We start from the raw sequence: 23,075 nt of genomic DNA on the forward strand, positions 1-23,075 counted from the left end.
CCTGCTAAGATCTGTATCCTCTCTATATAAGACTTCTTCTAGAAGTGCCCGAAAAAACCCACAGTGTAAAACCTCCCCAAAAGCTTGAGTTAATAACTACAGATCAGTGGGTATATCTGGCAGTAAACTTGTTTATGTCCCAATCAAGTAGAACCTGCCCAAGCCACACCTTAAAATATGAGCAGCAGATCAAACATTTACACGGTACCAGACTGGAATGTTACTGTACTCAGGGCACACATGAAATAGCCTCTTGCTTTGTTCCTGCATTGCATCCCCTACTTTTAATGATTCCTAGCACCCACACCTCTGGTTATCTGTGGGGTGAGATAGTCATTGGACTGCTTTGCTAGTAAAAAATTCCCTATCCTGGTAACTCGGTGCAGTCTTGCAATGAGCAGCAGAAGGGGCTTCTGACCAGCATGTGAAGGAAAAAAGCTGTTTCCATGTCCTGTGGAAGACCTGGGGCCAAGTAGAGGCCCGCGGCTAAAAGAAAGATGTTTCCTTCTTATCTGTATTGACAGGAGCAGAGTGAACATTTCCACGATTTGAAGCCAAGAAGAGAAGAAGGAAATAAAAGAGGTAAGAAAACCAAGCTATGCATATAGCATGGGGTGTGTTTGTGAGGGTGAAATAAAGCTGAGAGATGACTATATATGCATATTGTAATTCCTCAGAGATGCTAGTTTGCCAGCTTTCACACATTTCTGTGCTGGTTCTGGTTTCCTTGACTCTTGACTCCAGTAGTTAATTAAAATAATGGAAATAATTAAAAAAAAAAAGTTATGGTGCCTCCCCTCCGCATACATACTGTATATGCATATACAGTGACACTGCACGATGGTCACTTCCAGCGGGAGGGAGAAAGAAACCACAAAAACACTTTCTTCAAGAAGTTTCTGCCTCCAGCATACATTCGGGAAGGTGGCTCTTAAACTGTTGTCAATCCTTTTGACAGTCTGAGCAGACTCACCACTTCTCTAGTCCACACATACCAGATTCATTAAGATAGCTTGCAAGGAAAGGGGAAAGGTGAAGGGTTTTGCCAGCCTGAGACAGAACTCACACTGATACAAGCTGACATCCAGCTTTTCCAGCACATTATGTTTAGTATCATGCCTGCAAGACTTTTTACTGGAAGGATGATCCCAGCTGTTAAAAGATAATTCACTAGAAGGTGCTGTAAGAGCGTTAGTGCCAGGAGTTGTGGAGGGGGATCTGCAGCAGTGCTGGGAGCCTTGCTCACAGTGAGAAATCCACACAGCATGTTTGAACTCGGACATTCCTTAATGCCATAAACTGGAGTTACCAAAACACTTTGTGTCCAAGAGGAAAATGGCTTGACAGGAACATATTGAGAACTAAGGAAAAGCCACTATCCAACACCAGCTGCCGTTCTCCCTGTGAGGTCGTAATGATTCTTGCTGTTCCCCTGGGCTTTAGACAGTAGTGTACCTCTCAGGTTTTCCAGTCTGCTTCCTGTGCCAGCATTTGGGTGAGAACAGATCAGTAAATTGCAGAAGCACAGATCTTTTTGTCCTAAGTAAGGCTGCAAGGCAATTAAAGTAAGATGCATACTGATTTTATGTTCAGGATTACAGTATCAAAAAGGCCATTTTTTTTTTCTTTTTTACTACAGGAAAAGAAAGTTTTGGTATTCTCAAAGGAAAAGCAATTTTAGTGCAACCAGCAGGGACTTTCGAAACTTATAGGGCTTATAGAGTTGAACCCATATTATTCACTTCCAAATGAGCTCAGTTCTTTCAAGCAGTCTTTCAACACCATGAATGTCCTCTTCCACTGCCGGACTTTCAAGACCCACTCCAAGTCACTCGACATATTGCTGCTTAGATAGAACCAAGCACAGGAACAGATGAAACTAAGGCTTTCAGGCTTTTACAGTATTAGAAGCTTTTTTGTTCAGGAGGATCTTTGAACAATGTACATTCCAACATCTTAACCTTGGATTTAAAGCTAAAAAGATCGGGGCCACATACTGAAAGAGCTCTGCTGGTGTGGTGTGCACAGAGAATTCCAGGTTATTTTCCTTCTGAATGGAATAAAAGAAAGTTTTGCTGTCTTTTTGGCAGCTTCCCAGGAATCCTCTGGCAAGATCACAGTGGTCCCACGTCATACTATGAAAGGAATCCAACTCCTCATTGTCCTCAGTGAAAGCCCTGCAGAGGATGGTCTCTACGGAGCTCAGTTCAGAATTGGCAAGCCTGCAAGAGCATGTGTCAGCTTGCACAGCACAGAGACAGATCAAGGTCTCAGTCACACGGGTGCATCTCTAATTGACCAGTAATAACATCAGTGAATTACAGTTCATGTCCCATATGCAGCAGACTGGGTGCCTGGTGGTTTCTGTAACGTTGCAAGCTTTCCAGCAAAGTCAGCTAGGAAGTCTCCGTTACTACCCTGCCAATACAGCCCCTTTTGGCACCAGAATTAAAAGCATAAGAACTTTTCCTTGGCAGTAAAGTTAATAATTCCAAGCTTTCAATTATGAAGCTCAGTTTACTGAACTGAACCACGTATTACAAGCCCTATCCAAGCCATGCTTTGAAACAGTTTCTTTTACATGGTTTGTGAGGTGGCATGGGAAGTTTCTGCTCTTGCCTACAGCAATCAGTTTCATCTAACATGGTTTGATCAGTCCAGTTTGTGATGCAGATCAGGTTTCTCTCATTTACAAATAGAATATTCCAAACCATTTAGGAGTCGTTATCCAGGAGAGGTCAGTGAGTCTTGTATAGAGCACTATCTGTTTAGTAACCAAGAGATGGACATTATTGCATGTATTTATATTCTTGAGTGTTACCCAGTTTCCATTCTCATTTATCCATAGACATATTACTATTTATATTTAATCAGTCTCTAAATAGACTGGGTAACTAATATAAGCTGGTTACAAGAATAATGGTTTAACAGCTATTTTCTGATACTGATTAAACACATCAAGAAATGGGAGTTGTAGCTATTTTGTATTTCCTTGAATTGCCTCCTCTTCCTCATCATAGTGATGGCATCTGTTGTCTTTGCTTTCTGATTCTTCTTCATTAACACAAGGATGAAATGTCTGAGTTAAATATATTTATAGATGAAAGTCAGAAGTCAAACACATTTACAGTTTGTTTGATTTTCTGTTGTGGAATTCAAGAGCTGCCCTGTAAAGACACACATCTCCGGTAGTTAGCTTTAAACCTAGACTCGTCAGAGTTATTACTCACAAGCGATCGCTAATGTGACTTCCAGTTTCTAGTGGAGAAACAAGTTTTGTAAAAAAATCCAAAACCCAAAACAGACTCAATCTCAGAGGTGAAAGAGTTTGGGAAAAGCTTAACACAAACACTAGAGCAGTGGCCAGCTCCTCCTCTGCATCCCCTACATGACTGATGATAATGCATTAAACGTGCCAGCAAGCATTTACCTTGTTCTCTGCTGAACCAAGAGCAAAGGTCCTGTTTTATAACAAAAGATCTACATATAACTGTGCTGCCTACACTGTCAACTCTCCATGTTTAAAGAGGAATAAGGTTCCTGATCCAGTTCAGAGCACCACAGAGAACAGTGGGGCCAGAATAAAAGGCAGCAATAGGAAGGACAATACTTTAATCCAATTTTATTATGGGACACTTGATTCTGTGAAAATGTGGCCTTACTTGAAGGTAATGATAATGTCTTTTTAGCAAGGTGAGGGTACTTTTATTACCTGATTCAGAAAGTGAAGGACACAATCTGTTTTCAACATGTATCTCCAAGTCCAGAGTAACTTTCCAGTTTTAATAAGGAAACCCTCCTTTTGTACAAATGGGGAGAGTCTGTACTAAGAGTTACCTCCAACGTACCCTATCTTTAATGCTGCTTTGTAGCCCTGCAATACCTAGAGGAACATTGACACCTGAGCTTCAGTTCCGACCCAGCTGGCATGGAGATACTAGCCTTGCCAATGCTGGAAATGTTTCAAGCTTCTTCAGTGCTTTGACATGCCTCAGACATGTACACTGATTCTTTTGGGTTAGTGAGTTTGCAGGCCTCAGATATTTTCTGACGCTTTTCCTGTAGTTTGCCAGCAACTTTTTGTAAAGGTCCTCTTCACAGGTGCCATAAGCTACCCTTTCGTTTTTCTAGGACTGCCCATCTTCAGATGACTTGCATGCATGTTAAACCATGGCAGCTCCTACCATAACTTGGCAGGAGCCTCCATAAGTTTCTGATATGGATTTTTCACTTTTTCTGCTGAAGTACCAGGCGAGCTGTACAAATGATTAATTTCTAACTCATTATCTTGCACCTATGTGTGTTGCTATAAAGATCGTAAAGCAACCTTTGCCATAAAGTGCCTTAAATTCTGGGAGCTGGTGCCCAAAAGAATTAAGTGCTTCTTTCTTTATCTAGCTAAACAAGATTTGAGAGAACATTGCCTTTGAGAGTGCTGTAACTCAAAAGCTTCTGTGCTGGTTCTACTCAACAACAAATCAATTAAAAGACTCAAAGAAGCATTATGATTTCCCATTTCAGTACCTTTTCAGTGTTACACCTTCCTATTCCTCAAACACAAAGGGCTCTTTCATTGTGCATTACATTTCATGGGAAAATTTGATTTAAACCAAAATTGCTTTCACTCACATTCTCATGACCATGCACTCATAAGCAAGAGTATCCAGGTGGTCTGGCCAAGATTCACTGAGGTGACACAGTGGACAAAGGAACACACCTATCATGTCCTCACCATATCTCCTGGGTCAGAAGTCAGGTTAAAGGGAATGGGGCACAAGCACAGCAATAATGCATTTATATAACCATCTAAGAACACTCCTGTCTGAACTCTTGTTTTGTGAAAACCTGTTGAATACCCCTGAATCAAGCTTTGAATCTAGAAAATATGGTTAGGGAGACCTTCTAGCTAGTTTACTTTAGTTAACAAGTGTTGGCATTTCGATTCCTCCAACCTTGCAGCCAGTGAAGGTCATAAGACAGAAAGAGCAAGTATTTGGCAGTCAGAAGTAAGATGTTATACCTTAAAGGAAGAGTTTTGGGACTTTCAAGAGATGCTTTCCAAGGCTATTTAAAGCTATGACTGTAAACAACAGCTTATGTAGATCATTTATCAAGTCAGGCTGGGAATGTAAGAGAACATTTATCCCACTGAACAGTATTTTGGAGCCAGACTCCTCAGTCATTTTCTCATGACAGTCAACTCTTAACGGTGCAATTAAATGTTCTAGTCCAGGTATCTTTTCTGAGAATTCATCTCCTCATTACCTTTATTTCAAAAGTCTCCAGATTTCATTTCTATATACAAAGGTGGTGTTTCTAATACAACAGAAAAAAGAAATACAATAGAGAAAATTATTTTCCTCAAAATATAGGAAAGGATACCTTCAAATAGAAACTATTATTGCTAAATAGAAATGTCCTTCGTAACTGAGAAATGAGATGCAACATCTGAAAAGTCACCAAATGTGAATGGTGATGTTGTTCAGCTCGAAGCAGGAGAGCAGAAAATGGGTTTTGTGGATGAGATGAAACCACCTAGTTGATCCAGAAATAAGCATTTCTTGCAGATTTAGTATTTTAAAGGGAATGTCACAGAAGGGCTGCAGGTGCTCACTGGAATAGTGAAGTGTCTCACCATCAGATTCCTACCAATATAATGAAATTGTGAGATTCTTCAAGGTGAAGTTCAAGGCTGAAGGTCCAGATCACTGACTTTTAGACAGAACTGGATATAAATCAGGACGATAAACCTCATACTAAAGAGGGACTATCAGAAACATCAAAGATGGTTAACACCTTAGGTATTAAGTCAAAGTGGCTCAGATGCTAGCCTCAGAGTTAAACTACTCTTTTTCTGAACCTAACACTTGCAGTACTGGCAGGTAAGGAGAAAAACCTCCACAACAATCAGGAATCATTGTGGGGTGCCACAAGCAGTATAGGGAAGGGACTGCAGCTTTTGTGGCAGTAGTACCCAGAGCCCTGCAACTGATCTGGCATCAGCAATATAAGTTCCTGGGAAGCTTTGACAGAAGACAGAATGAAGTGTAGCTTAAGTTCAGCCAGCAACATTCCATTTATAGCGTGGCTTAAGTCTTCAAATAAACAAGCTGAAAGTGCCTGTGCCTTTTTTTGAAGGTTTATTAGAGGAAGGAATAATTTAATCTTATGAGAAAAATAATGGAAAAATGCGGTGCCTAGACACTTTCATGGGTAGGATTTTTCTCTAGTCACTCAAGTTTTAGAACAAGCATAACAAAGGACTACAAGCTGTATATTGTAAAAATCCAAGTACACAAAAGAAAGGCAAGATCCAGTAATAAGAATGAGACAGCCATATTTTTAGAAGAAGACAAAACAAAGTGCTAGAGACTGTTCTAATATGAGCAAGACAAAGTGTTAATGATCAGCTAGAAGAAAAGTCAAGATGTGGGCATGCCTTGTCGCCATTGGGGTACAGTACTTGGAGTACTACTTGGAATTAGTTTACTAGAAGTTGTTAGTCAAGCTGTTTACCTGACTCTTCGTTTGCCCACTGGACCAAAGAAAGCTAAGGTGATGTGTTAACTGCTAGTCCCAGTAAACGGCAGTGGAGGAGGCACAGGTTTCCTCACTCCCTAGGATGGTTCTATTATTGTTGTTGGCCCAGTCTTCCTTCTAGGATTTGGCTTTCCCTCTGGTCACTGCCGACATCCTCAGGCAGAACCCTGCCTACATATCCCCAAAACATCCATGTACTGTGCCTATTAGCCAATATTAATGCTAGTTGTTCCAACATCTGCATCTCCCTCCAGCCACTTGATACATTTTGTGATTAGTCACTCATATTCCATTTCTCAATCTGTATTGTAACTTGCATCAAACGTAACACTGCACTGTTGTTAATTAAGCCCAGCAAAGGAAAACACATCAGTAACTTAAATCACAATTACTCGGTTTATATCTGTATGGGTACACTATATCCACGCATAGACAGAGCATATTCATTCTGCAGGCTGTTGCCCGTGAGGCACTGCAGTTCCTTAATTGCCTCACACGCACAAACAGCGTGCACTCACACTCCAAATGCTACCAGCATGATTAGTTCCTTTCACACTTCATTTCTTCATGCCAGGCATTCAGAGATTTCACAATCTGCATATCCTCCTTTTAAGACATCACAGATCTCTTCTGCAGACCTTTGAGGGACTAACAAGCAAGATGTCTCTAGTTTATTAATTAGCTGCTTATCAGCCGTGTTCCACAGCTCCCTACTAGTTCAGCTGCTCAGTAATTAGAAAACCCACTTTTCAGTCTTTTATAGCATTGCCTTAGACAGAAAGTTTCACTGTGCCTGAGACTATGGTACTTTCTGGCAATTTTAGACATCTCCTGAATGACTAATAGAGAAATCCTGCTTTGTGTATTATTCATCACAGCATTACAGCTCCCTGTTTGAGGTTTTGTCTCATGCACTCTGCTGTCAATACGTGCCATCACTGGCACCCTAGCATCCAGATGTTATCTGAAAGCTTCTTTACATCATTCAGACCAACAGTCAAAAAGCATGTATTCATGCTATCTCTGATTCAGACTGCAAGTTAAGTGGGTAGTATTACTTTTCGTGCTGCAGTCCTCACACAGGAACAAAATCAAGCCAACAAACATATGCTGTCTCTGCTTCATGCAATTAAAGGCTTACTTGTATGTCTGAACTTCCAATTTTTATTAGCTACCAATAGCTCATGTGCTCACAGATTTCGTTAGTTAAGTATCTGACATGCAGAAGCTTACAGAATATGAAAAATGGCCTTTTTTCTTGGCTTGCCAGTCAACCATAATTAATAGTGTGTAGTGAGTACAACTAGAAGGGGAAAAAGAAATCTCTTAAATCAGGCTTAGTTAGATACTTTACCTTCTAAAGTATTTCCTCGAAATACCAGTGTCCATGGCAAATGGCTCTCCAGTTCACACAGCAATTCCACTGCTTGCTTTTTTGTCCATTTATGCTGCAGAGCTATGCACTTAGGCCAAGCTGTGGCTCCTTTCATCTCTACACAACCAAGCACACAGATTTAAGAGGACATGCTGTTTCTAAGCAGAGCAAACACAACTTCACCTTGACATTTGAAAGCAGTAAACCAAAATGGTTTTCCTTTCCCAAAAGGCAATGAGAAGCAATTCTAGTGTCTGACAGCTGCATATGCTGTGCATACACTAGTGAGTAACTCCATCCCAGAACGTGCCTGCAGTATATGTATGTATAGACACAGCTGACCAGGTCTTGAGCCCCTTCCACCTGTCTCCAAATATGCCCCCAAGGCTGTGGGTCAGGAGGGGCATGGGATGTGCACTCACAGGGGCCCTTGGTCTTGTCCGGATGACTGAGGTACCCAGGACTAAGGTCCACCACAGAGAACACTTGCCCCTGCAGCAGCCACGGTCTGCATCAGTCACTGCCACTGTATCTCAGATAAAAGGTGGACTAACCCTTTCAGACAGGGTGACTTATTTTTTTCTGAAACAAATGCTAACAGTAAGGCATTGCAGAAGTATATGATGATTGTATTATATCTTTCTCAGCAGAGAACACAAAGATCAACTTATCTATCACTGTAGGAGAACCTGAACTATTTGTTCAAGAGGAGTTGAAGCACTTAATCATCTTGGTTTTCTGATAAGTAAGATGCAGAATTGCCCCTCGTTGTCTCATGCACAGACACACACATGCAAACAGCATGTCTGGCAGCTGGTGCAGCCATGACCAGCAGCCAGTCCTCAAACCTCACAGCCTCTCAGTCACCGGCTTTGACCATCTGGCCCCTCAAGTAGCTAAATCTCAGGTGGTTTGGTCTCTCCAGTATCTTAGGTTTATGGCCACTCCACCACTTGGATCCCTCACCTCTTACCCTATTTGCCAGCTAGCCTGTCTTGGTATTTGCTAGTGATTACACACTGACATACATATACACATAATATGAGTTCCAGTATCCTGAGCCCACAGCCCCTGTCATCTGTGGTTCAACTCCAGCTGCTAGCAGGTAGACCTCCATGCATACACGTGCACACAGACAAAGACCTGCACCCCCAGAAAAGTTAGAAATGGAGTTCAATGAGAAGACAGGACAGACTGCACTGGTCAGGCACAGGCCATGGTCAGCTACAACCAGCCTCCGTTTACATGAAACCCTCCTCTTATACCACCTTACCCCTCTCTTTTCCCACTCTTTTTCTTCCCCTTTCCCCACCTTTAGTTCTTTCCCTAAACATCCCATGGTAAGATTTTCTACAATGCCAAGATGCTCTTCCCTCATCCCACAAGCAGTCCCATACCTCCAGGCTGTATCCACTCTCTGTCTGCAAGGTGCTCCAGAAAGCCTCTCCAGTGGTGGCTCTCACTCCCAGTCCATGGGGCTGATGCCCTCCTGGGAGGGGCTGGATTGCAGGCTTATTCCTCTGACTGCATTGCTGGGGTTCCCCCAGCTGCTGCTGTGCCTCTGGCCTCTGCAGTGTGTGCTGAGGTGAGCCTTTCATCAGCTAACCCAACAGAAAGCGTTCATCAGCTTTAGCTATTTCATGATGCAGCTGCTATTTAGTTCCAGTATTTTACTCCTGTAGTTTCAAAAGACTTTTATGCTTGATGTACTTGTAAATGTTTTCTTTAAAAAAATGGCTTGTAGTTTATGGAGTATTTCAGACTGCTGAAGAACTGTTAAGATGTAAACACGAGTTTAATCTTGGGGTCTGTGAAGTTTATGCATTTGATTAGACAACTGGTCAACATGAACTTTGGATTCTTTTCATTGGGAGCACAAGAGGGGAAATAAACAGGAAGAATCAGTTCTTCCACAACTCAGTGAGGTAAGGTCTTACAGGCATTTACGTCAGAAATAGTGCCAGAGCATGCCAAATATCCGTTCAAAGTATTTTATATGAACTAAACTGTTCCGCAAGAAACCAGTGACCTCACTTGTCTTCACTTTTTGGTTTGGTACAGTGATGGGTATCTCTGAGATTATTCTGCTCTTTTGTCTTCTGGGGTTCTTTATGAGCATGAGAAAAAGAAGGCAGCACAGATTGCTCTTAAAATTCCCTTAAACAAGATGCCTATGGAGAGTTTCCTTCACCATATTATACTTTCTATCACCTACAGTAAAGACCAGCTCCTTTACATTCCCCAGTTCACGCTCAAGATGCTATACAGTGTTTTCAGAGCAACAGGTAAAAAATGAGATAGACACAAAGCTTCAGTGAATATTAAGTGAATGCTTTAAGAAGGCTTATTACACAGTGAAGACTAAGCAAACGTTTAGGCAGGCTGAATCTCAGACCCAATCGATGTATTGAAGCTGGCCTAAAGCCATGAGGCTTCAAACTTGTGTGAATAGATAAACTTGAGTTCTCCCATAAGAAAATTATTTTGTGTGCCTGCTGGCACATACTTTTTGCCCAAAAGCTGTCTCTCAAGCCAGGTGAGTTTTCTGCTCATGTAACCACTCACTTGCAAGTACTCTACATAGACATACACACTGTTACATAGAATAACTGCCCTGTAAATCTCAGAACCCAAGCTGCAAGTGTTCAAAGCTTGCATGTCTTACTCTACACATGAGTATTCAGGGGAAGACAGTCCAAGTGCTGATGCTTAACTAAATGACAGATTTTCTGATATTTTCCTTCTCAAGAAAAACTCAGTGGGAAGCTCCTCAAGTGCTACATATTCCAACCTCTGCCCTAGCATTTGCAAAACAAAAATTAATGCATAATTTCTAAGCATGTCTCATCACATCATTATTTAATATAGTGGTGGTTATTTTTCTCTGTATCATTCTAACCACACTCATATCATTCAGTGAGCAGAGATTAATTTATTTTTCAGCATCACCTATTTGTAGTTGTGTTTATCCATGGCTGTGAATCTCACACTTCTAATACTAGTTCTTTTATATTCCTTGTCACTGTCCTCTGCCTCTTCTGGGGTGTCCTTCTGCTCAAATGCTTTTCTAAATGGCAGAATAAAATCTCATTATCCAGGGGACAGATTAGGAAATGCAGCATCAATATACTTTTGAAAAGCTTGTCTCATTGCTTGTATTTCAGTTCCCAGACTGTCCTTCCAATCTGTCATCTTTTCCAGTTCTTGCATCAGTCTTTGCCTGTTCTGCTGCTGCTTTCAGCATAACCGTCACTTTTTCCAGCTCATGAAGATGTAGGGTCTCTGCTTCTTTGAGCTGTTTTTCAGTCCCAATCTGATTCTCTTTTCATGTGATACTCAGGGCAATATTAATCTCATGACATTTTTCTTTGTTTAATTGCTCTATACTCTTATGATATAGTTCCTCGGCTAACACACTTTCTTCTTTGAGTTGCTCTAAGTGCTTTCTATTTAAAAAAGAAAAAGAAGAAAAGATTTGTAGGGAACACCTGTTATTAAAGATTATTTAAAAACCAATTTAGGTTGTTATAAAACCTCTCTTATTCAACTATAAATATACATGAAATCAGGACTTGATGTAGAACTTCTGAAATAAAATAGGGTAAAAGAAGGCCACACAGAGAAAGGCAGCTGCAGAAGATTCTACTTCTGCATGTGTCACATCCAGTGATAAATTAATGATGCCTGCTTCCAATGAAAAATATAAAGGGTTAATGTTTCACTCTTCATTCAGGTCTCTTTTTGAGCTAGCACTTAAGTACATACTGATTTTCAAACAGACTTTGAACAATTCTCTCCTCAAGTAAAAATGCTGTCTTGAAGTGAAATCTAAGAACTGATTTCTAGACTATAGATTCATTTGTACTTTTAAGTGGTACTGAGAACACCTCTGTGCTAACACATCAGTAATAAAACATATAATTTATATTATGTAGTCAAAACGTTACGGGTGCTATTCACCAGAGTTGGCTCAAGGACATATAAAGAATAGTGTATCAGGCATCCATTGAAGTTACTGAGCAAAATACTTCAATGTAGAGAAAACTATTTCTGCCCTCTGTTATTGCTCCCTCCAGTTTGCTGGAGATATTTTCCCAGAACTCTGCAAACATGACAAGTTAGAGATCAGCTAAGTTTATGTGGATTGTCATTTATCTTTGTCAGAAAGGGCATGCTTTAATAGTGAAAACGGCTTTGTGATACTTCCTTTTAGGAACAAAAATTGTTTTATTTCTACATGGAGCATCAGTGAGAATGAGCCTGTGACTCCTGCTGGTCACTTGACATTTCCAAATACGTTTTTTTTTCTGAAGGGTCTAACAATCTCTTCCTAGAAGACCCACATCTGCGCAATGTGGATGCAATTCCAGTCATTAGCATAGTATGTTTACCAGCCAAGTCAGGGGAAACACTAAGAGCGCCTGTGCTGCCTGGCTGCTTCTTTCAGGGCTGCCTCCCTCTCCTGTTTCCTGGCTTCAGCCACACTGCTTGCATCTTCTCCTGGGCACACTCCATGAGGGCACACTGAACTCTGTGAGCCATGTGCTGCTCTGCAGCTTCAGCCTTTCTCTTCTGCTCATCCTCTATGTGCTGCTGCATCTCTGCCTTTGCTTTCCTCACCTCTTCCTTAAGTGAAGTTAAAAGTACATGGAAGTAGTGACAACAGCTTATTGTCTTTACACAATCCCCAGCAAAACCCAGCAGAACAGACTTAAAGCAGATATTACGGGGCAATTACAGTGTCTTATTGCAGCATCATTCCACATCATCCCTGTTTTCTACAAAAGGCACAAAAAGTTCCAAATACATTTTCTTCACAAGCTCACATGGCTGGTGGCATGGCTTTAGCGTGACATGGAGGAGCAGCCCGGCCTTGGGTACGCATGTCAGCAAGATACTGCTTGGGCTGATACATAAAGGTATGACAACACTAATCTTAGGCGGTCCAAATGGACATAAATACATCTGGAATATCAGACAATTCAATATATACCAATATACCTCCGTTGCCATTATAGTCCATACCAAACCTGGCCATCCAGTGAAGCAATCCAACCAACTTAACTCACTGCCTGGTGATCTATGCCTCTTTACCACCATTCACAGTTCTTTCCAAGACCCCTGACAAGTGCACCTTCTGTGAAAGTGGCAAGACACTACTGGGAAAGCTTTGGCTGCTTAGATCTTGGTGGGTTTTCTAATACAGGATAAGCAGAGTTACATGAGGTCTGCCATAAATCTCTTGCACACACATGTACGAGCTCTGTATTCTGTGTATTTTCATGAATACTGGTTGTTTGTCTATTGCTGCCAAGTGAAGTGACAAATAATAAGACCTGCCTGAAAGAACCCTAGCTTAAAACCATTTGATCATTAGTGGTAGTGGAACAGCCACATCAGGACTGCTGCAAAAAGTCACTCCTGAGGCTATCAGCTGAAAGCAGTTGTCTTTGACCTATCCTACATGTCAAAACTCACTTCAGTCAGTCATTCAGTGATATGTTCTGTTGCCTGCCACTGTTGGCTTAGACAGATGCTAGGCAAATTTTCTGCCACCACCTCTCCAAACTAGCTGCTAGTGAGCAGTTAGCTCACTGTTAATACACCTCTCAAAATGAACTGCAAGAAAAAAAGCCCACCCAGCCTAAAACATCTTGCAATTACTTTAGTTACATCTGCCTCTTCTTTTGTTTCAGCTGTAGAATTCTGTATCTGCTCCCTAGTCCTTCGTCACTGATGCCAATGTTATCAGGAAAAATGGTACATGTTCCAAATTCTGAGCACTCAGGTCTGTGAAGATACAGACTCAGCTCATGGCAAGTAATTGAATGGTTAAACACATATTAAGCTTCTGCCAAGTATTGTTGGCAGATGCTATGACAACAAAAGACAGAGCTCCCATGGAAAACAGCTCCATAAAATGGAATGAACTCTGCTGGAAACTTAAGACTGCTGTAAACCTCCCTGCTTTTCCTCTTCAGATGCCAAGCACATTGCTTTGCTTTGATTGCCTGCAGTATAAACAGATAGCTATTTTGAAACTTGTATAAAATAAAATTCCAAGGCAAAACACTCCAACAATTCTCTGTGTGCCCTTCATCCACTAGTAGCAGGCTGCAAGACTAAGGATGACAGGTGTTAGACGGACTGTGTAATGCCTGACCGAGAAGTGCCTGGAGGCTCTAGTGGTAAAAAGCCCTGTGAAGTGGTGCAGAAAACAGGAAGGCTCAGATCCAGAAGTCAGTTGCCTTCCTTTCTCTTTGTGTATCTCTGAGCCTTTTCTCAGATATCCAAACAGCCACATAAAGCATGTGCTAAGCATACATAGAAATATAAAGCTACAGGTTGTGTGCTTCATTTAGGAATATACATATGCTGGCAGTTTTCCTTCTCCTCCACCCCACTTAGGGTGCAGGTTCAGCAGATCAGTTAAACACCTTTCTAGCTTCGATGGGCATGAAACTTCAGGACAGATTTAAAGTTAAGCCCGTATTTAACTGTCCTTACGAAACACACCTAATCAGGTTCAGTGGCTGGCTGAATCAAGGCCTGACAAGGAATTTTCAACCAAGTCCACAATCTTCATTAAATAAATTTTAAAAAATGTGAAACTTGCTGCAAAGTGAATTAAAAATGTAGCTAGCTCCAGCTCCATCTCATCTAGCACAAAGACAAAGCCAGTCACCTTTCAGGCCAAGTACTTCTCCTGGCACCAGAGTTCAAATCTCAGATGAGTAAAGGTCCTGGTTATGGCAAGCATTCAAAAACTCCAGTGAAAGCAAACTGGTTTATACCTTTTAATTCCTTTCCAAGATTTTGTTTAAGGTCTTGTACAAATGCACTGTGGTTAGCGGCTGCCTCTTTGAGAGTTTTATCCACTGCATCTTCCCTCTGCACTTCAGCCTTTAAAACAAGTTATTACTTAAGTATAGCTGCTCACATTCTATTAACATCCTATTAAGATGGAACAGAGGTCACATAATCAATAGTTCTGTATTTTCTATTTAAGAAATCAGAGGAAGTTAAATTTAAAACCAGATGGCTAAATACATTTTGGCCCATTTGGCAGTTTTATTGCAGTGATTCCTGTTAAACCATGGCCACACAATAGCACTGAGGTGCCACAGTTGTAACCGCTATATATATAAAACATAAAGGGCAGTTTCAGAACCTTACGTAGCACTATGGGGAACAGCTTTAACAGCTGGTAACTTCTATGTGCTTTAGAGGCCATTTTCAGATGAGATGCAAAATTTGTTATTAATTCAAAGTATACTTTGTTGTGATCAGAAACTGGAGAAATATGTGCGCACAGAAATCTATGAATAACGGAGGAGCTGAAATTAATGACAGCTCTATAGCAGTGACCTCAAAGTTCTTTATTAACTGTTTTAGCACTATAACAATTACTCCAAAGAATAATTATCATTTAAATGACAGGAGCATAATTTAAATTACCTGAGACCAAAGTTCAGCTTTCCTTCTTCAATGAACTCTTGCATCTCTGCCTCCTTCTTTCCATGTTGTTTCCTTTGAATGTCTGCTCCAGCCTCTGCACAATCAACACAAGCAGATCATGCACAGCAAATAACTGGGGTGCAGGAACCTGTGCCTCTCTCCTGACCTTTTTGCTATGCTCCACAGCTGAATTAAAAATCAAAAGGCTAAAAAACATGCACCCTCATTTCACATATAGGAAAACACAATTATTATTCCTTATGCAGGTCCACAAATGTAATAGGAAGGTGCTGAACCCAACTCTCACCTTCTAGGCAAGGCTGTGCAACTGCAGAGCATCACAGGTGCCCCTCCTGACTCCTTGTTCTGGTGGCCATCTACACAGCACAAGCAATACTCACTCCTCAGCTTTCTTGGGAATGATTCACCCTTTTATGTCTGTGACTAAACCTCATGGCAGCTCAGGGGATGGTTTTGCTCCCTTCAGGTGCTACAGGTGAGACGGTGCCCTCTTTGGCTCCCTGTGCCCTCAGAGTCCTCCAAGGTTTTCAGCAAGGTCTCTTGCTCCAAGATGCCCTTAGATTCCTTCGTGCCACTCTTGGGGCACATAAGAAATATTCTTGGCAGGATATGGCAGAGCATTTCAGGTGTTTGGAACAGAGCATGCACACATAAAGCAATCCCTCCATCTCCAGTGCTGTTGTGTTTGTCCAGGTCCCGAGCAGCACCAGTGCTGCAGGAGCACAGCTAATCCCTTCTAGAAAGGGGGAGTGAAGCAGCACGGAGGTGAGCCACATAGCTTTCTTCACAGGGCCTAGGCCAGGGATGCTCCCTTTAGCAATATGGATGGGGTGGAAGTGAGATGTTAGCATCACCATCTATCTCTTCCTGTGGACATGCTGTAAAAGCAAACAGGTAGCCCTGTTAACTCATTTGAAAGGCTGGTCTTCAATTGCCCAGAAGAGAAGCCACTGCAGAGGGAGGTGGATAAAGATGCCTTCCTGCAACCCAAAACTTCCCCCCTGCCCCCACAACAGTAGGATTTCAGATCCTCTGCCTTGGCCCTTCCTACTCAGTGGCAAGCCTGGGCACTGCTTTGGATCCCATTCTCTGTGCTTGACAGGGCCACAGAGTCACATTTTCCTGGGTTATTATAAAGGAAAATGAAAAAGGACTAGGGACACAGGAGACCTAGCTTTCACAGAGGCACTGGAGGATTCAGTCTCCCTTTTTCATTCCAGTCCCCTCCCCACTTCATACAGGTGGGCAGAGTCCCCTCATGGAGCTAACACTAAGTACATGGAAAACAGTAGCAGGGTGGGACAAAGGGGTCAACTCACAACAGCAAAATAGAAGTCCAACAGTGCATAAACCTTAGCAACAAGCATGTTGTGCTCTGACTGTGTGGCTTTTCCCCACTCCATTATATTAAGCAGTAAACAGAAAATAAACTTCAGAAGATACTGTCTCTGGCCTTCTGGATGTGTTTTACACTGTGCGTGCCGATGTAGGGCTGAAGCCTTTGTTCAGAGACACACATGGTACTCACCCTGCTGCCGGGGCTCCCAGGACACTGACAATCTCTTGATATTGTTTAAAATACAGGCCAAGCACACTCCTCTTCACAACACATGTTAATTAAAATGCATTACATGATTTCTGTGAAACTTAACACTGCTGATCAGAAACCTCTATGACAATTAGGCACAGCATATAAAGATAGTTCAGATTCTTGTTAGATCCTTAAACATATGAATGCTACCATACGCTTCATCGCTGAGGTTATGATTGTGGTGTTCCAGAAAAAAATCAGAGCTCAAGAGGCTCTACAGAGCCTCAATCCAAGGTCAGTAGCCAGAATCAAGTATAAGGCAGGATTCAGGATAAAACATCCCCGTTGTGTCCTGTCAAAGGATGATGGGATGATCTTTGCAAACATTAAGTCAACCACAGCTCTTCCCAAACTAGTTGAGCCTTACAAAACATTTGCTAATGGTCTTACAGGTAATTCTCTTTTGCACTTCATTATGCCCAAACCTGAATGCTGCCATGCACCACAGGACAGGTGACACTGTCCCCACTCTGAATATACTGCATTTATTAATATTTAGAAGGTATGTGCAGTTCTTTCTTACCAAGATGTGAATGCCATCGTGACAGTCAAGAACAAATGGACACAACAGCTCTTGGAGTTTTCCCAAATATCAAATTGTGAGGAAAGGATTTCCGAAACAAACTTACCCAGTATATCATGATGAGTGTAATACCGCGTTCTGAAAGGCTTATACTCCCGAATCCAATCAAAAGTAGCCTTGGAAGGTGGTAGTGGTATTATTTTGGAACACACATCACAACGAAGAAGTCCAGATCAGGACTTCTAATCATTGTGGTATATACAGTTACTAAAATGTTGGAATTCCATTCCTGATAGATCTCTTGCTTGCAGGTAAAACACTTACGGTTGCTACAGAAAACATGCAAGCTGGTGAAGAGAGAAAAATCATTGACCATTACTTTTTACCGTTAGCCAAAACTTTTGCCTTCAAGCTCACATATGCTGACAACTCAGTAACATGCTGCAGGCAGATGATGAGGGAGGGCTGTATGAAGGGACCCGTCCAGCCTTAATGCAGCTCCCTATGCAGCAACTGGTACTGGGCAGGGCTGGCCTTGCTCAAAAAGAACTAACTTTCCCTCTAACAGTTAAGTGGTATCACAGCAGGCTTTGCCTTTTTAATGTTTTGTTGTTGTTAAATGTCAACAATTCCTATTCAAACCATGTAGTCTAAGGAGATTTTAGGAGCAGTACAATAGCTACTGTTCCAGATACCTGAATCCTAGCATTTTGTTCCTGTTACTGGTGAAGATGTGAAAGCCAGTACAGATAGTAAGCAATTGGCAAAAAACTCTGCCCAGGAAATCATTTTGACTCACAGCTCCTGTCAAGCCAGCTACCACCCACTGCAGATAATTATTACTATATTGAAGATAAAATTGAGAAAAGCAGAACAAAAGAAATTGTATTGCTGCCATTTCTCCAGATGCAGAAGGGGAGCTGTGCTTTCAGAGCCGAGTGAACAAATTTTGTTACTGATATAGTTTTGTTTGGGTAGGTTTTTTCCCCTTTACCCCCCCTACACACATAGTTTTAATGACATAAATCAAATACTTAAAAACAGCAAATGCCAGTAATGATACTATAACACCCATTAATTTACTACATTCTCCTCTGTATTTGCACTGCTTTATCTCCTTTCATACATAATTTTTGTAGCTTTAAGAGAGTTACTTGTACAGCAGCTGCCACAAAGTAAGTACGGAGAAGCTCCTTAATAGTAAAGACAAGTTTAAATACTCACTCTGCCTTCAGACTGGGCACTTGTTAATTAACCTGGTTAACAGGACTTCAGCCAACAGGTAAGAGGCCCTATCTCAGACAGCCTTTCTATGAAGTGCCGCTGGCATGCACATCACCTCCACCCTGCCCAGGTCAGTCCCACACCTTTACCTTCCACACGCACACACACACACATATACCCCCTTTCCCCCAGTGACTTCCAGATACATACTCACTTCACAAAAATAATTCAAAATTTTAAGAACCCAAATCCTGTATTATTCCCAAGTATATGAAAAAGTGAGACTGGGCTCTCTCACTTCCAATCACCTGCAGGTATAAGGATCAAAGTGTGGACTTTAAAAGCCTGCAGAAAAACAGGTTAAAATGCTTCCTGATTTTGGAATAGTTTAGTCAAATTCATGCAAACATGCAAGATTTGTACACTTTATTAAACTGAAGAGAGCTAAAATCCTGTGTGACCCTGTTGTGAAATTGCTTGGAGGAGGTGGTAAATTGGACATCACCTAGAATTTAAACCTAGCTGCACCCAACCTCTCACCTCGGTGAGGAATGTTGGAAGGCAGGGAGGGGGTGGGTATTTCCTGCTAAATTACTCCATTCCCCTTTAATGCAACAGACCATTTTTAAAAGAACAGATTAATTCTAAAGATCCATCACATCCTATCAAACAAAACATATTCTACAGGATACGCACAGTATGTGATAGTTACGAATATTTGATCAATTCACCCAGAAATTCTTTCACCAACCAAAAGGCAGGTTTTTGGATTCGCCCAAGACCTTGCTGTTGTGAGGCAGCTAGGCTCACAGAGGGGAATATGCTTTTAAAGGCTGTAAAAATGTTATTTTTTTTATAGCTTTATCAAAGGTAGAGCTCATTTCCCTTCTCGGGAAGGAGGCAGCTAAGTAAGGCCCAGCTGAATTTAAGATACTACATTAGGATACAACTACAAAACACTAAAAGGAGGAAAATCACAGGTTCAAAGTAAAGGATTTAAAGGGAGATACAGAGAAATCCCATAGAATAACTGCTGTTTCTCAAGGCAATCAGTCACCTTTTTTATCTTCAATAACAAAATCTTTTGATAACAAAACCCAAAGCAATTCCCAGAGTGGCAAAGCAGATGTCCCTGCATGTTCTTTCTTCCCTGGCCTGACAGAAGCCACCTTGGCCAGAAGAGGGTTAACAAACAAGTCTCTTGGGAGCTTTTGATGGGGTTGTAAATCTGAGGAACTGAGTGCAAAAATGTAACCAGAACATTAATAAGGTCCTGTGGTGGAACCACCTGGTATGCGCCTTCCCACCACATATTCTGGAGTTTCTTTTACTTGGACCATTGTTAATTATCAACTTTCAACAGATCAAGAGATCAACTTATCCTTTTCACACACAATTCATACGCTTTCTGTTTAAAAAATAAAAGACTAACCCCTGTTTTCACTTAATCAAAGCAAAGAGAGAAGTGAGCTGAATTATCACATAAATTTCTAAGGCACTTAGCAGTCTTGACTGCACATCTGAGGTAATTTCCTGTCTTCTGACATATTGTGGAGATCACAGACAACAATTCTTAAAAGCACTTTTATGTTCACATGTATCTCAATTGCAATTTATTTGTATGCGCACAGCATTTTATAAAGGATCTTAAATTGGATTAAATAGCAAAAAAGACATTCTTTCAATAGACAGAGAAAAAATAGTGTTGCCTTGAAAAGTTCTGCGACTGATTTGTTGACTTCCTTCCTTTAAGTCCTCAGTCCCACTTGGAAGTTTTCCTCCTCACATGCCTGGACCCCTCACTGTCAATTGCTTCATAGAGGTCCTTTTTATTCTCTACAGTTGCATGCAAATAACCAAGGTAGGCCACGCAGAGGGTAATTGCTATGAGTCCAAATGCCATCACAGGCTTGTTCTGACAAGAAAAAAAAACCCACATATTTTTAGTCAAAACATTTTTCTTTCAACACAAACTTTACTTTTTCCTATCTTAGCTTAGAAAGTGAACAGTAAATTACTGTGAGATCTGCACATTGCCTTCTTCCAGACTGATCCAAATTACTTTGAAAAGCCACAAGAGGGGAGACTTGATTTCCTGATGGCAAAAGGAATTCCCTTGGAAAGAGAAGACCCTTTCTGGAGACAGAACATCACATTGCCCAGTGCTCTTGTCTTCTGCTGGTCACAAATGCTGCTTGAGCATGAATGAACAGGCCAAAACCAATTACCGCCGGTAACTACTACAAACTTCTAACAGAATTCTTCTGGATATTCTGCTAGGGCAATGCATTCTGCTTCTGCCAAGCAACCTTGATTATATTACTAAAACAGATTATGTAATACTATCAAAAAATCTACTTTTATTATATGCACAAAATTTCATCCACTCTTGCTGGGTTCTGCAAGTGTAAATAAAAGCTGAGTATCATTGACTTAATTATAAAAGCAAGAAAAAGAAACCCCCAAAATATTGAAAAGCTACCAAAAATCCCCTCCTTTCACATAAAAACCCTTGCATTTTGTTCTCTTTCAAATATTAAATTTAATTTATAATATATTTCTATATATTTATAGTAATATATTAGAAATGTAATTATCAAAAATAAAAAAAAAGGACTCCTACTACTTAACCTGTCAAATTACATGGGTAATATGCCTGTAAACAGTCTTTCTGAAAGCAACCTGGCTAGGCAGAAGAGAATCAGACAATATAAAAGTGAAATAAAAGCCAGAATAAACCATGTAATGTTCTGAGCTCTTAACAAACAGTGGGGAAAAAAAAAGTAAAAATATTTTTAGTTACGACTGGTTTGTATAACGAGAGATGGTTACATAATGCACACAGAATTGCAACGATTATTTTAAAGCAACTATGTCACTCCAAGCATATTTTGTTTCTCTCAGAATGAGCCTCTTACAGGTTTAATGAAAAGCTCTGGGTTCACTGCTCGGAACAGCATAGTTGTTTGAACACTCCTCAGTCCCGGTTTCCTCTCTTTGGGTGTTTCATTTTCATTTGGAGGTTTGGTAGAAGACATTTTAATTGATGTTGAATACTTCCTAAGAACAGAATGAAAAATAGATGTCATTTTTCTAAAAACCTGAAAGAACTACATTCAGTGGGTACAAGTTTTCACTCAGCTTGTCTTCTTATAGCCTGAGTTTTAGTTTGTGTATATATTGATTGCCTTTTGTGTTACCTAATATTCCCAGTTTAAGCACAGCAATTTTCAATCTTGTCAGTTTTGTGCATGCTAAAACTAACTTTTGGAGATGCAACAGATAGCTGAGATATCACTTACAAATAATCTCATGGACCGGACACAGCAAATCTAAGTCTCCTGATAACGGGCTTGGGCTTTTTCACTTGCCTTTGTCTAGCGCTTTAGCTACCTGTGGACTGAGCAGCAGTCTTCAGACTACTGGTGAAAAACACAATGCCAGGGAACATTACTTCATTTTTCTAAACCTCACATGTGACAGGCCAGGCCAGCCCACACCCAACTGTAGTGCTGCTGCTCTACCCACTACCCCAACACCCTGGGATTCAGGTCTCACTTTTACACTCACTGCAAGACACAGAGGTGCACAGCACAGACCCGCGGTTAACCCCGGTTATGAGGAGCTGAGGAGACGCGGTGCTAAGGACCCCCTGTCCCGCCGGCTCCAGGGCTCCCAAACCCGGCCCAGCACTCGCCACGGGCCTCCCCCGGGCAAGGCCCCGGGCACAGCTGGGAGGCCAGGGCAGCTGAAGGCGACCCCACGGGAACAAGGCGCTTCCAGGCACAGGGTGGCACGTCACCGGCCTATACCCGAGGCCCCAGCAGCTTCCCCGCACCGGCCACCGAGCAGCAACACACCGCCGGGGCGGCGAGGGCAAGGGCAGAAACCTCCCCCGGGGCGGCCAGCCAGCTCCCGACGCCGCTACTGGCTTTAAGCCGGGGACGAGGTGGGGAGTTTCCCAGAGGAAATGCCCAGCGGGGACGCCCGGGACATAACGAACAAGTCCAGGCCGCCGCCACACCGGGCTGCAGCGGCGCCTCAGGAGGCGGCGGGTACCGCGATCGGCCGCGCGCGCCCGCGCCCCCCGCCCCGCGCCGCCACTCACCCCGCGCCGGCACCGGGCCCCCCGCGGGGGGCGGGACAGGCCGGGCCTGCGCTGTGCGCCCCCTCCTGGGCGGAGGCCGGCGGCGCGGGCGGGAGGGGCTGGCGGCGCGGGGCGGGAAGGGCGGGAGAGCGCCCGGGCCCCGTCCCGTCCCCTCTGAACGGCGGGGCACGGTCCCCCCCCCCGGGCCGGGGCGGTGGGGTCACCTCACCTCAGAGCTCCGCGTACTGAGGGGGCG

General features: G+C 42.2%; 2 protein-coding genes across 3 annotated transcripts; both read right to left on the reverse strand.

Annotated features, from left to right (window-relative positions):
- Positions 1-1,688: 1,688 nt before the first annotated feature.
- Positions 1,689-20,164, reverse strand: LOC308064658 (uncharacterized protein C6orf163 homolog). Its single transcript, XM_080389437.1, is given in 11 exon segments — positions 1,689-11,002; positions 11,009-11,126; positions 11,128-11,240; positions 11,244-11,360; positions 12,330-12,398; positions 12,401-12,537; positions 14,710-14,818; positions 15,374-15,402; positions 15,405-15,467; positions 17,615-17,728; positions 17,731-20,164. Coding segments are annotated over 11 exon segments (1,161 nt in total). The 5' UTR covers positions 17,885-20,164; the 3' UTR covers positions 1,689-10,864.
- A 151-nt stretch (positions 20,165-20,315) lies between these two features.
- Positions 20,316-22,993, reverse strand: SMIM8 (small integral membrane protein 8). Of its 2 annotated transcripts, none has more exons than XM_080389436.1 (3): positions 22,841-22,993; positions 21,651-21,792; positions 20,316-20,647 (listed from the first exon to the last, which is right to left on the reverse strand). In XM_080389436.1, the coding sequence occupies exons 2-3, from the start codon at positions 21,768-21,770 to the stop codon at positions 20,489-20,491; spliced, it is 279 nt and encodes a 92-aa protein (XP_080245562.1). In that variant the 5' UTR covers positions 21,771-21,792; positions 22,841-22,993; the 3' UTR covers positions 20,316-20,488. The 2 variants fall into 2 exon arrangements, with proteins under 2 accessions (XP_080245562.1, XP_080245561.1); XM_080389435.1 differs by lacking the exon at positions 22,841-22,993 and adding an exon at positions 22,303-22,760.
- Positions 22,994-23,075: the final 82 nt, after the last annotated feature.

The sequence above is a fragment of the Falco punctatus genome, assembly GCF_963210335.1.
Source record: "Falco punctatus genome assembly, chromosome: 5".
NCBI classification, from domain to species: domain Eukaryota; kingdom Metazoa; phylum Chordata; class Aves; order Falconiformes; family Falconidae; genus Falco; species Falco punctatus.